The sequence below is a fragment of the Pipistrellus hanaki genome (genome assembly GCF_964339955.1).
Source record: "Pipistrellus hanaki genome assembly, chromosome: 1".
Classification (NCBI taxonomy): Eukaryota; Metazoa; Chordata; class Mammalia; order Chiroptera; family Vespertilionidae; genus Pipistrellus; species Pipistrellus hanaki.
This window is the reverse complement of record NC_140503.1, coordinates 48,207,527-48,221,772: the sequence shown is the minus strand read 5'-3', so window position 1 is coordinate 48,221,772 and position 14,246 is coordinate 48,207,527. Positions and strand designations below refer to the sequence as shown.

General features: G+C 36.7%; 1 protein-coding gene across 11 annotated transcripts in view; it reads left to right on the top strand.

Annotated features, from left to right (window-relative positions):
* The window catches only part of RNF111 (ring finger protein 111), an 84,049-nt gene that overhangs the window by 53,291 nt on the left and 16,512 nt on the right, over nucleotides 1–14,246 (top strand). For 9 of the 11 annotated variants that reach the window (XM_084872223.1, XM_084872220.1, XM_084872216.1 and 6 more), the window contains exons 6-8: nucleotides 2,291–2,610; nucleotides 7,286–7,550; nucleotides 12,883–13,225. In XM_084872223.1, coding sequence (XP_084728349.1) covers nucleotides 2,291–2,610; nucleotides 7,286–7,550; nucleotides 12,883–13,225 — 928 coding nt within the window. The remainder of the gene's footprint in view (nucleotides 1–2,290; nucleotides 2,611–7,285; nucleotides 7,551–12,882; nucleotides 13,226–14,246) is intronic. The other 2 variants (XM_084872219.1, XM_084872214.1) reach the window with 1 other exon arrangement.

The window sequence follows — 14,246 nt, the reverse complement described above, 5'->3', positions numbered from 1 at the left end:
AGAAGTGCTGGCCGATTCCATCAGAGAAGTACTGAGCCCTATCCCCACAGAACCAGATTGTGGATGCTATATTAGTCTTTCAACCTGACTTCACACTATCCATCCTATACTAGTGATTCCCCGCAATTCCCTCCCACCCAAGGGAATGCCAACCCAAAGTTTGGGTCCACTCAAGCCCTTTTCAGTGACTTTTCCATAAACCTAACCTAACCTGGTGAAGGAAATAGACATACAAGTCCAAGAAACACAGAATTCCAAACGAACCCAAAGAGGCCACACCAAGACATATAATTAAAATGGCAAAGATTAAACTCAAAGAGAATTTTAAGAGCAGCAAGAGGAAAGCAGTTTGTTACCTACAAGTGAGATCCATAGGACTCAGCTGATTTCTCAACACAAACTTTGTAGGCCTGAGGGGATTTGCAAGAAATATTAAAAGTGATGAAAAACAAGGACCTATAACCAAGATTACTCTACCAGCAAAGTATTATTTAGAACAATAAAAGGGTAATATGCTATTTAGACCAGACGTCCTTCCGTAGCAGGTGGGAGGGGGGATGCTAAGCAGAGGCCCCGATTGCTGTGGAGCCTGGGGCCAAGACCCTTGCACGAATTTCAGGCCTGTAGTTTAGAATAGAAAACTTCCTAGACAAGATAAAGCTAAAGAAGTTCATCTGCACCAAACCAGTGCTAAATGAAATGTTAAAAGGATTTCTTTAGGAAGAAGAAGAAAATCAAAGATATGAATAATAAAATTACAAATATATATCTTTCTATAATTACTTCAAATGCAAATGGATTAAATGCTCCAACCAAAAGACATGTTGGCTAAATGGATAACAAGACCCTTACATATGCTGTGTCTGGGAGATTTACTTCAGATTGAAAGACACACAGGGAGATTAACAGTAAGGGATGGAAAAAGATACTTCATTAAAAAAAAGAAAAGGTAGTCTAGTAACACTTATATTAGAATTAATATATTCTAAAACAAAGACTATGTAACAAGAGATAAAGAAGGACCCAGCAATTTTACTTCTGGGTATTTCTCTGAAGAAATCCAAAACACTAAAGAGAAAGACATGTACATCCTTATGTTCATCGCAGCATTTGTTACAATAGTTAAGATACGGAAGCAACCTAAGTGTTCATATATAGATGAATGGGTAAAGAAGAAGGTGTGTTTGTGTGTGTGTGTGTGTGTGTGTGTTTCTATCCAATTTTATAGACTCCTGAATTCTAGTCTCCAGCTTAAGAACCTTTACAAAAGGATTCAGGAAATTTGCCCAAATTGGCCAGACTAGGAGCTTGGAAAGAAAACAGTGCACAGATACTACAGAACAGGGGTTAGATCCAGAAGGGAACCAGTGAAGTCAGGGTAGGACATGGATGGGAGGGCAGACCCAGGAGAATTACAGGGAGGTTTGCGGTTTGCAGCAGTCAAACCTATCAACTAGAGCTTAAAGTACCACCACCCAGATTCATTTATGAGAGCTCGTAAATTCCCTTACTTGTTTCCACCAGTTTTTGTTGTATTTTTGTACTATTTGTTAGTAACCAGAAGACTCTTAATTGGTACATTGACCCAGAAGAGATCAGCTATGTACTATGAGCCAAATGGGAGGAGAATATTCCGGTATCAGTTACTCTAATAAGGCTAGAACAATGGTACTCCAGAATCCTAATGGTTCTGAGGAGATGCCTCAGGGGTTATGTGGGTGATGCGATAGGAAGAGACAGCTCGATTCTTCACTCTTTTGATTTATACATTTTAAGTAAAAAAATTTATCTCCATATTTATGTTTTATATTGTTTCCACATAATATGTAATTTGAGGAGAGGCTGTATGTTAATATGTATGTTATAACTTAATTTCTTTTACAGAAGTTATATGTATGTTAAAACTGTGGCACTATCATATCCTTTTTTACAGATTTGAACTTACTAAATATTTCTTTTTTTTTTTTTTTTTTTTAATATTTTATTGATTTTGTACAGAGAGGAAAGGAGAGAGATAGAGAGTCAGAAACATCGATGAGAGAGAGTCATCGATCAGCTGCCTCTTGCACACCCCCTACTGGGGATATGCCCGCAACCAAGGTACATGCCCTTGACCGGAATCAAACCCGGGACCCTTCAGTCCCCAAGCCGACGCTCTATCCATTGAGCCAAACCGGTCCCGGCTAAATATTTCTTAATTATTTACTTATTTATACACAGCATCTGTTTATTACACAGTGATATTTGATCATTTGATTTTTCTATGCATTTTTTTTTTTTCGGTTACAAGATGACTTGAGGAGAGCTGCATCTAGTGCTGTAACGGAAAATGGCCCTCCTGCAATGCCAAGGTTACCTTCCTGCTGTCCCCAGCACTCGCCATGTGGAGGGTCGTCACAGAATCACCATGCATTAGGACATCCACACACAAGTTGCTTTCAGCAGCATGGCCACCATTTTCAACATCACCACCACCACCATCATACTCCCCACCCAGCTGTCCCAGTTTCTCCCTCCTATAGTGATCCTACATGCCCTGTGGAAAGACCTCCACAAATACAAACATCTTGTCGAGCAAATAGTAGTTCTGGTACCAGCTACCATGACCAGGTAAGTGGAATTTATGACTTTTTCTTTCTTTTCTAAAATTTTAAAATAGTGGGTATTTAGTTTGTCTGTTTTTTCAGGAAAAAACCCCCACATACCTAATAATAAATTTTATATGCTAAATAAGTCATTATTCTATTGACCATGCAAAAGTGGCCTAATTTAGTGGTCTGTAATTTTTTCTTTTACTTAAGTATCTAGGATTTTTTGATGGTCTAAATCAGGGATGGGGCACGTCTGGCCACGGGCCATATAAGGCCCAAGACATAATTTGGTCTGGCCCTCCCAAGGAATTAGGGATGAGTTTGACCAAATATAGCAGCCTAATTCTGTATGGCCCTTGAATTATGTTATAAATATACAAAGGGTCCTTGGCAGAAAAGAGGTTCTCCATCCCTGCTCTAAATTATTGCATTTAATTGAGGGGGCCAGGGATGTAGAAAATCAGAAATGAAATATTTTTTATTCTAGAATGGTTTTGATTTTTTTAGTTAAATACAGGTAAATCTGATCTTTGGCATTGTATTTCAGACAAAGTGTTTAAACTGCATTGTCAAGCTACTTAATGAAAAATTGGGAAATTTTCCCGGTTTTTATTCCTCTAACTCCTATTTTGGAGCTCCCTATAATCTCCATGAGTCTCTAGAGATAACCTCTCAGATGCAAACCTGTGATATAATTTCTCAGGAGCAGATGAGATTTTTAGTTTATGGGGAATTGAAATATCAACAAAAAATTATAATTCAGTAAATTAGTTGCTTATAGTGAATGCTCAGAATGTCAAATAATACTGCATTAGTATTGGTGGTCACATGTAGTTAATGAAGTCAAGTTTTATGTGCTATTTTAACTTTTACTATGATATAAACTTGGGTGGTGTATACTTTAGAAAACAAAGCATGTTATTTCAAAGTAAAGTGGTAGCTGACCTATATCTTAGAAAAAAGACTGGGGAAAAAAAGTTAAAAAAAGAAAAAGATAAGGGGTTAAAGCACAAGAAGAAAAGGAAAGAGAAGAAAAGAAAAGAAAAGAAAAGAGAAAAGAAAAGAGCACCTCATAGACACAGACAACAGTATGGTGATTACCAGAGGGAAAGGAGGTTGGGGGAGGTAGAAAAGGGTAAAGGAGAGATAAATGGTGAAGGAAGGAGACTTGATATGGGATGTTGGACACAATATAGTATACAGATGATGTGTTATAGAATTGTACACCTGAAACCTATATAATTTTATTAACCAATGTCACCCCAATACGTTCACTTTAAAAACTAAAGAAAATTTAGAGCAACTGTTGTTGTTTTCTTGTATCCCTTGACCTTTCCTAAAGTACTTGTTTCATCTTTAAATTTTGATGGTTATCTCTTCTGCATCTGACAAATTAAAATATAATTAAGAAAGAGGGTGTTCCCTTAAAAAATAAAACAAATAACTAGGAGCTGTTATCCAGAAGAAATGTTAAAGTGTTTCATTGAAAATTTGATTTTAAAGATTATAGGTGATGGTTTGGTAACAGTTCTAAGTATTAATAATCTGCTAATCATCTAGACTTGTGGTTGGCAAACTGCAGCTCTTGAGCCACATGCAGATTTTTGCCCCCTTGATTGTGGCTCTTCCACAAAATACCGTGGCCTGGATGTGTCTATTTTGAAGAAGTGGTGTTAGAAGAAGTTTAAGTTTAAAAAATTTGCTGAAGCCAGTTTGGCTCAGTGGTAGAGCGTTGGTCTGCGGACTGAAAGGTCCCAGGTTCGATTCCGGTCAAGGGCATGTACATTGGTTGCGGTCACATCCCCGGTAGGAGGTGTGCAAGAGGCAGCTGGTCGATGTTTCTCTCTCATCGACATTTCTAGCTCTCTATCCCTCTCTCTTCCTCTCTGTAAAAAATCAATAAAATAAAAAAAGAGATACATTTCCAATAAAATGTTACCTTTTAAAAAAAAGTTTAAAAAATTTGACTCTCAAATTTCAGTCGTTGTACTGTTGATATTTGGCTCTGTTGACTAATGAGTTTGCTGACCACTGGTCTAGACCTTTTTGCTTCTTGGGAATGAAGACGCAAAAGGAAACCTTTTCAGTGAATTGAATGAAATGCACTGTTTAAAATCAAAATTTCCTTTTACTAGAAATTTGGGCTGAAGAGGGCTTTATAATTATAGTAGGAAAATGATGAAAAAGTAAATCTACCAACTTCCACATTCACTTAAGAGCTGCCAAAAGGTGGGCCTTTTGTTCATAGAATATTATCCTATCTAATAAAAGAGTAATATGCAAATTGACCATCACTCCAACACCCAAGATGGCTGCTCTGTGTGGTCAAAAATGGCTGCCCCCATGTGGACACAAGATGCCACCACAAGATGGCCAGAAGGGGAGGGACCAGGCCTGCAAGGAAAGATTGGTTGCTATGATGTGCACTGACCACCAAGGGCCAGATGCTCAACATAGGAGCTTCCCCTTGGTGGTCAGTCCACTCCCACAGGGGAGCACCACTCAGCTAGAAGCCCTGAGCCAGGCTCATGGCTGGTGAGTGCAGCAGCAGTGGCTGGAGCCTCTCCTGACTCTGGCAGTGCTAAGTGTTAGTCAGACATCCCCAAGGGCTCCTGGACTGTGAGAGACAGGCTGAAAGACCTGCCTCCCCTTCTCCCCCAGTGCACTAATTTTGTGCACCAGGCCTCTAATTAAAGTAATAAAATCATACAGCTGGTTTGAGAGATCAGTTGTGTATGGCACATTTTCTTTCAACCTGACTGACTTAATTCAGTGTAAAATAGATATAACCTATACTGTCTCTTAAGTGGATGTATTTGGACTACATACAAAACTTGAGGAAAACCAGCAGGATCAGGAATTCAGTGGTGACAGCAGATATGATGGAGACTAGAGTAAGGTTTTGAAGATACAAACAGTTTAGACTCATATAAACATTTGGAGTACTCTAATTAGGCACATGCTCATGAGATAACCTCCAGTTGAGACCTATGTGGCTACAATAGAAAGTGAAGAATGAGAGACATAAACTGATCTGAAGATTTGTGACAGTGTAAGTCTTATGATTGAGTGCCAGATGATGGATAGGCAGAGAAAGATTGGGTAGTATTAGGCCTGATAGCAAAGAAGTTGCGGTAGTTACTTGTCTCTCTGTAGTCCTTACTACTCCTTTGTATAAAGCTGCTTTCTCTTTTGAAAGAGTAGTTCAGTATTATGCATTGCTTATAATCTATATAAAGTAATATTTGCCATTTTTGTACCAATCTTGATTATCCTTCCTTCCCCCTAGAATAGAATTAAATGAACTGTTGGAATTGTGAAAAAATGGTTTTCCCCTTTGTTGGTTTTTCCCCCTTTCTTTTTATTCTTTACTTGTAACTTTCCCTTCGGTTCCTTCCAGGAGGACCTTCACCCTACTTTACTCACTCTCTGGGAGTGTTCTTAATCAGTGACTGGAGAAAGAAGATAGGAAATTTGCTCACCTTCATAGTATGTTGATACTCCAGTGCATTTGCCAAATTTTAGCCTAAATAGGAAAATAGGGAAAGGATAAATAAAAATTCATGATCTCACAATATTATTCTTGAACGTTATTTACTCAATTTGAGGGCATACATTATATTTTCCAACTCAAAAGAAAGAGGCCAGCCATTAATTTAATTAGTTGTAGACACATAACATAGAGGAAGAAAGGATCTATTGTATTCCTTTTCACCTTTCCACAGCTTCTCCTAACCATCCTCTTCCTTTCCTTTTAGTATCCACTGAAAGCACAGAGATCACTGTCTTCCTCACTGGGTCCTCGGATGGCCTGGGCCTCTCATATTGCCCGAGTCTTCTTTACCTCCAGCCCTCAGCTTCTAGTGTTGAATAGTTCCTATATATAATTCCATATATAACACCAAATCTTTACTAGTATATTCTTTAATCACATTTTTAAAATTACAGCTATTGTGAACACTAAGCAAAAGATTTTGTATTTAAGAATACAAATAAGCAATTCTATTTCTGTAATCTGTTTTAGATTGGAAGATAAAGTGTTTTACATAGGAGTTTTTAGTACTTGGTGGGGAGGGAACTAAATTACTGATGAGTAGACTCTTGGGTTTATTTTCCAACTTAGTATATGGACCTTCCCCTAAGTCATGTTTCTAATAAAAGGAATTTTATGCCCTTTGTTATCTTGGGTAATGTTTGCACTATTTAAGATTCATTTGAATACGTACTATATACAGTTTAGAAATAGAACAAATTTCTACCTAGAACTTAATGTTTTCAGTAATGTGATTATATGTTGTTCAAAGAAGTCCTAAATTACTAATCAGAATTTTGGGATAAAGGAGAATATGGAAGTATGATTGAAAAGTTTTCTTTTTTTCTAATATCTAGATAATGGAGGAGGAATAGTCCTGAAAGTAATAATTGACTTTGTTCATTGGGTAGCACGATCTTATGCATGATTTTTAAAAATTGATTATAGATTTTAAGTATATAATTACTACAATTTTTACAATCCCAGCTACAGAGTATTTTCTTGGTGGTCAGTATGTTTCACACTAAAAGTTTTATCATTTTCAAATTCTTAATTCAATTATTCTATTTTCTAGATTACATTAGAAGTACTTTTATAACATAACATGAAACAATGTTTTGACAAACTTTAGAAAAATAAAATATGATTCCTCTTTATGCAGCAGGCGTTGCCAGTGGACCTGAGCAGCAATGCTATCAGAAGTCATGGAAGTGCTGGCTTTCACGGAGCATCTGCATTTGACCCCTGCTGCCCTGTTTCTTCTTCCCGAGCTGCCATCTTTGGCCATCAGGCTGCTGCTGCTGTCCCGAGCCAGCCTTTATCACTAGATGGTTATGGGTCAAGCATGGTTGCACAGCCCCAGCCCCAGCCCCAGCCCCCTGCACAAGCCTCACTCTCATCATGTCGACACTATATGCCACCTCCTTGTAAGTATAAATTTAACAGGTAGAAACCTTAGGGGCATATAAATGAAGCTTTTACATTCCTCTATGAGATTACCTTTCAGCCATCTTAATTTATAGATTTTTAGTATTTGCTTGCTCTAAGGAAATATTAAATGTGGTGTATTTTTCCCATTTCATCTTCCCTTCACCCCATATCCTCAAAACAGCTTTTTTTTTTTTTTTTTTTAAGTATATTTTATTGATTTTTTTTTACAGAGAGGAAGAGAGAGGGATAGAGAGTTAGAAAGATCTATGAGAGAATCATCTATCAGCTGCCTCTTGCACAACCCCTACGGGGGATGTGCCCTTGACTGGAATCGAACCTGAGACCTTTCAGTCCACAGGCAGACGCTCTATCCACTGAGCCAAACCAGTTTTGGCAAAACAGTCTTCTAAGGCAAAAAGATCAAGTGTTGTTTAAAAGGGTGAGGATAATAAAAAGTATATTTTATTTTACATTTTAACATTTTAATGTCTATGAAATTGAAATACATTTAATGGCATACTAGACTCCTGTAAAAGTAAGTTTTAGGGAACTTAGATTTATCCTTTAAAATTAATAGAAAATTTGTGCCGAAACCGGTTTGGCTCAGTGGATAGAGCATTGGCCTGCGGATTGAAAGGTCCCAGGTTCGATTCCGGTCAGGGGCATGTACCTTGGTTGCGGGCACATCCCCAGTGGGGGGTGTGCAAGAGGCAGTTGATCCGTGATTCTCTCTCATCGATGTTTCTAACTCTCTATCCCTCTCTCTTTCTCTCTGTAAAAAATCAATAAAAACAAATAAATAAATAAAACCTAAAATTAATAGAAAATTTGGAAGTTTAGTAGTTGTTTCTATACAAAGGAAAGTAAATTTTGAATAAGAATTCTGAAGCTTGCCGGGACCGGTTTAGCTCAATGGATAGAGCGTCGGCTTGGGGACTGAAGGGACCCGGGTTCGATTCCGGTCAAGGGCATGTACCTTGGTTGCGGGCATATCCCCAGTAGGGGGTGTGCAAGAGGCAACTGATCGATGACTCTCTCTCATCGATGTTTCTAACTCTCTATCTCTCTCCCTTCCTCTCTGTACAAAATCAATAAAATATATTAAAAAAAAAAAAAAAAAAAAAAAAAAAGAATTCTGAAGCTTGCCGGGAACGGTTTGGCTCAATGGATAGAGCGTCGGCTTGGGGACTGAAGAGCCCCGGGTTCGATTTCAGTCAAGGGCATGTGCCTTGGTTGCGGGCGCATCCCCAGTATCACAAGAAATGAGAAGTAATCTAAGGCTATGTAACATATATTTATTACTTTGTTAAATCATAAGCTAATAATCATGGAAACTTAACCCTTTGCACTCTGCTGTCCCCTCTCAGGGGACATCGGAATTCTAGCATATCACTCGGATGTCCCCTCTCAGGGGACATTGCAGTTTATTAGTGATTACGGGGAATTGAGTTAATTCAACGCTCGTTTCCGCCGTTAGCGTCGAGTAGCTGGTAGCCAATGTCCAGAATGGTTCGGAGTGCAAAGGATTAATAAATACTTTGATTTAAAAACTACAAATTCATGCCAGGAATAAACCAGGCTTTTGTTCTGATTACTTGGAAAGAATCATTTCCAGTTATGTATCTCCTTAGATTTCTTCTTTCATTTCTCTAATTTTTTAAGTTTGTATTCTATAGATATAACTAGAGTCAAACCAGGATTTGTACAGTGAAACCTGGTGACAAGACTTATTTTTACAATAATACAACTTAACATTTAAAATGTAAGTGAGGAAACAGGTTTTGAAACAGTTTTGCAAAGGATTGACAAATGGATAGATTCTGTATATGAACACTGGTATGAAATTATACAGGCTGATTTGTAATATTTGTTGATATTCATCTTCAACTGATCATCTTTTATTAAATACTCAAAATGTGTGGTTTTCTGCCCACCTCCTTCAAATAATATAGTCAGGCAATTTATAGTGAATTCATTCATTTTTAATGTCCTAATGAAGAAATAAATGTTTTAGACCAACTTGATTTATTATAAAAATAACATGTACATTCTAAGAAGTTCAAACTGCAGAATGATATAAAATGAGAAGTTAAAAGCCCTTCTCCCCACATCCTACTAATCTTAACACCTTAGAGGTAACAACTGTTTATGGCCTATTATAAAACTTTTTAAAAGTTTTATTTGAACATACAAGTGTATATATTAAAATGGGATCATATTAAACATTATTTGCCTCTTGCTTTTGGATTCTTGATTTTTTAAAATTTAACAGTGGCTTGATTTTTTTTTTCCATATTAGCAAATAAAAATCTAGTATATTGTTGTTAATACCTTTATAATATTGCATTTTCAATTCCTCTGTTGATGGACATTTAAATTGCTTATAGTTTTTTAATCTATCTGTAGGATAACTTCCTAAGAGTGGGATTGCTGAGTCAAAGTGACATATTGAACTTTTAGGATTGATAAAAAGTTGAATAGTAGTACCTTTTTTTTTTTTTTTTTTAACTGGCAAGAACACATAAAATAGAGAAGGAAGAGAAATAAGCTGTGGGAATGCAGAATGGTATTTTTCCACAATGGTTAGCTATCTGTTTTGTTTAGATATTTATTGATTATAATGATGGCTTATATTCTCACTACACACAAAAAAAGATGGTAACTATGTGAGGTGATTGGATGTGTTGATTAACCTGATTGATATCATTATTTCATAAAGTATATGTATGCTAAATCATATTGTGTACCTTAAATATATACAGTTGTATTTGTTAACCAGAGGCCTGGTGCACGAGTTTGTTCACCAGTGGGGTCCCTCAGCCTGGCCTGTGGGATCAGGTTGGAACCAGCTTTCTGATGTCCCCTGAGGGTCCTGGATTACAAGAGGGCGCAGGCCAGGCTGTGGGACCCCACCCGTGTATGATCAGCGCTGGGGAGAGATGTGGGAGGTTGGCCAGCCAGAGAGGGACTGCGGGAGGGTTCCAGGGCCTGTCCAGTCCTCTGGCTCAGTCCCAATTGGCTGGACCCCAGCAGCAAGCTAACCTACCAGTCTGCACGTCTGCCCCCTGGTGGTCAGTGTATGTTATTGTGAGCAGTTGAGCATCCTTAGCATATCATTAACATACTACGCTTTGATTGGTGGAAAAGCTGACTGGTCAACTGGACACTTAGCATATTAGGCTTTTATTGTATAGGATTATACCTCAATATAGCTGAAAAGTAAAATGATTGTTGAAGAGTTTAACTTAAATAAATTCATTATGAAGCAAAACTTTAAAATTTTATAATATTTGTGAATGTTGTTATTATTTTAAAAAATATATATTTTATTTATTTTTTACAGAGAGGAAGGGAGAAGGATAGAAAGCTAGAAACATCGATGAGAGAGAAACATCGATCAGCTGCCTCCTGCACACCCCCCACCAATGTGCCCGCAACCAATGTACATGCCCTTGACTAGAATCGAATCTGGGACCCTTCAGTCTGCAGGCTGACGCTCTATCCACCGAGCCAAACTGGTTTCAGCTGAATATTTTTTTTTTTTTCATAATGATTATAGAAATAGAAAACTTTGAGATGAAACTGGAAAAATGTTCTGAAACCGAGAAAAGGTAGTAAACTATGATAAAACAGTTACTTCTTTTTTTTATGATCAAGAAGTACTGAGTTTGGTAACTTCCTAAAGCATTAATTTGACAACATAACTTTTTACAAATATCAGTATAAAAACTTGTCTTATAACCCTTTTGAGCTACTGAAAGTTTCTTTTAAATACATGCTAGCAAGGTTTCATTTGAAAATATAGCTGAATGAGTATTCATGGCTACCTACTGTCTGAATCAAAAGAATTAAAAATTGAAGGAAGTTCTTCATAAATGAAACTAGAGAATGGCCATAGATTCATACCAGACAACTGAGAAAATCTTCCAAATTCAAACTGAAATTGATGGAGGAGACAAGCATATTTTTAGACCTCAATCAGGTTTATATCTTTTAGAGTAAGAGAGATATAAACTCTTCAGAGAGACCTTTCACCAGTCACTTTGAAACACAAATATTCAGAATAAAGATATGGGGGAAGTTATCTGTATGAAGGGCTGATTTCCATGGCATGTTGAATCCTTCATTTTCTTATGTAGCACAGGAAAAATGGCATGGGGCGGGGAAAGAGAAGAGCAGCAGTTAAAGAATGTCTTTATGATCTTGTCTAGAGGACTCCTGAGTTCCTTGCCTTTCTTTAGTGCTCTATAACCAGTAAATCCTAAAGCAAAACAAGGTTCATGTGTTTAGAAATATATAACTTATGCATTTGACTTCACAAAGTAAAAAAACTTGCGAGTGGCAAAATATAATTAACAAAAAATTTGGAAAAATGTTTATATCTCATTATGAGAAAGTTTCCATGTATATAAAGAATATTTATAGATCAACAAGAAAAGGTAAACAGTAGGCTAAGAATACGAATAGATAGTTCTGTGAAGAAATATAAGTGGCTAATAAATAGAAGGTTTTTCTCAGATTGGCATCTTAAAGATTTAGAGATAGTATATTTATAATCAGGCACACTCATGTACTGTTAGTGGAAATATTAATTTCAGTAACCTTTTGGCAAGGATATTTTGTCAACTGGTATCTATATTATTCTCTTAGACTCAGAAATGCTTATAGGAATTTATGATACAATAATTGTCCATGAGTAATGTCTCTGTGAGTGTGTGTGCATGTGTGCGCACACACACACGCATTTATGTATATGTACATGTGAAAGAGTAACCCAGGAGGATCATACACACATGTTTATTACAGCATTTGGGTTGCTTTCAATTTTTATAAAATACTAGACTTTATTTTTTAGAACAGTTTTAGATTCACAGAAAAATTGAGACAATAGCTCAGAGAGTTTGTATATACCCCATGTTTAGTTCCCCTATTACTAATATCATACATTATTAAACAATTAATTGTTGAAATTAATAAAATGATATGGATACATTATTTTTTTACACATTATTATCAACTACAGTCCATGGTTTACTCGGACTTGTTAGTTTTAGCTAGCTTTTAATTTTTATCAATAGTGGTTTCTTTACTAAATCTTATTACGTTCCTATAATAGAATGCTGTGAGACTGTGAATAAAAGGAAGATATATGTATTGACATGAGAAGATATCTAAGATTATTCCAAGAAAGGATGCAGAGCAAAATTGAACAGACTTGATAAAGTATTCATTAAAATTAAGTATGTGCTAATACATTTGTAAAATCCAGTAGGGATGTGTAATTGCAGTGTATGCTTAACTGCATGGTGCCTGTGTGTTTCTTTACAGATGCTTCTTTAACAAGACCACTTCATCATCAAGCCTCTGCCTGCCCCCACTCTCATGGAAACCCTCCTCCTCAGACGCAGCCTCCACCTGATTACGTTATTCCTCATCCTGTACATGCTTTCCATTCTCAGATGTCTTCTCATACAACATCTCACCCAGTGGCACCCCCACCCCCAACTCATTTAGCCAGTACAGCTGCACCAATCCCTCAACATCTTCCTCCCTCACACCAGCCGATTTCACACCATATTCCAGCCACTGCGCCTCCAGCACAGAGACTGCATCCTCATGAAGTAATGCAGAGGATGGAAGTTCAAAGGAGGAGGATGATGCAGCATCCAACGTAGGTTTTATGCTTTTACAAAGATAATCACACTTTATTCTGCTCCCTTCTGTCTCCACTCGTCTTTAAAATTATAAAACCTGTAGAAGTGATAGAACTGTATTAAATCCTTAATTTAAAAGGAAATTAATTCTTTACTAACTAGAATCTTCCTCTTATCCTGAGTTGTAGGGGTTGACAAAACAATTGTATATCAGGTTATCTAACAAATCAAACCATTTTCAGGATAGTGTCCAGGTCATTTACTTTTGCAAACCAATCCCTTCTTTGCCTGTTTCATCATTATTTCATAGTAAAGATAAATGTTAGAATTGATGGTCCAGGGAAACAAAACATAATGTTATAGATGTAATTTGACTTAAATATCAACCAGAGGGAAGAAGAGTATTAGCATTATCAACTGGTATTGAAAAAATAGTCTTCTTTAGTTTTTTTTTTTTGTTTTTTTTAAAATATATTTTATTGCCAGGACTGGTTTGGCTCAGTGGATAGAGCGTCGGCCTGCGGACTTAAGGGTCCCGGGTTTGATTCCGGTCCAGGGCATGTACCTTGGTTACGGGCACATCCCCAGTAGGGGGTGTGCAGGAGGCAGCTGATCGATGATTCTCTCGCATCGTTGTTTCTAACTCTCTATCCCTCTCTCTTCCTCTCTGTGAAAAATCAATAAAATATATTAAAAAATATATTTTTATATTTATATTTATATATTTTTATATTTATATTTATTTTTTAATATTTATATTTTTTATATTTATATATTTATATATTTATATTTTATATTTTATATTTTATATTTTATATTTTTCAGCCTTCTTTATTTTTTATTTACAAATTTAAATGTTAAAATATTATACTCCACAAACACTACAAAAACTACAGTCGAACTTTTTGTTTTCTTTTGAAAATGGATGTTAAATTGGCATCCAAGGTACATGCCCTGGACCGGAATCAAACCCGGGACCCTTAAGTCTGCAGGCCAACGCTCTATTCACTGAGCCAAACCGGTTTCAGCCTTCTTTAG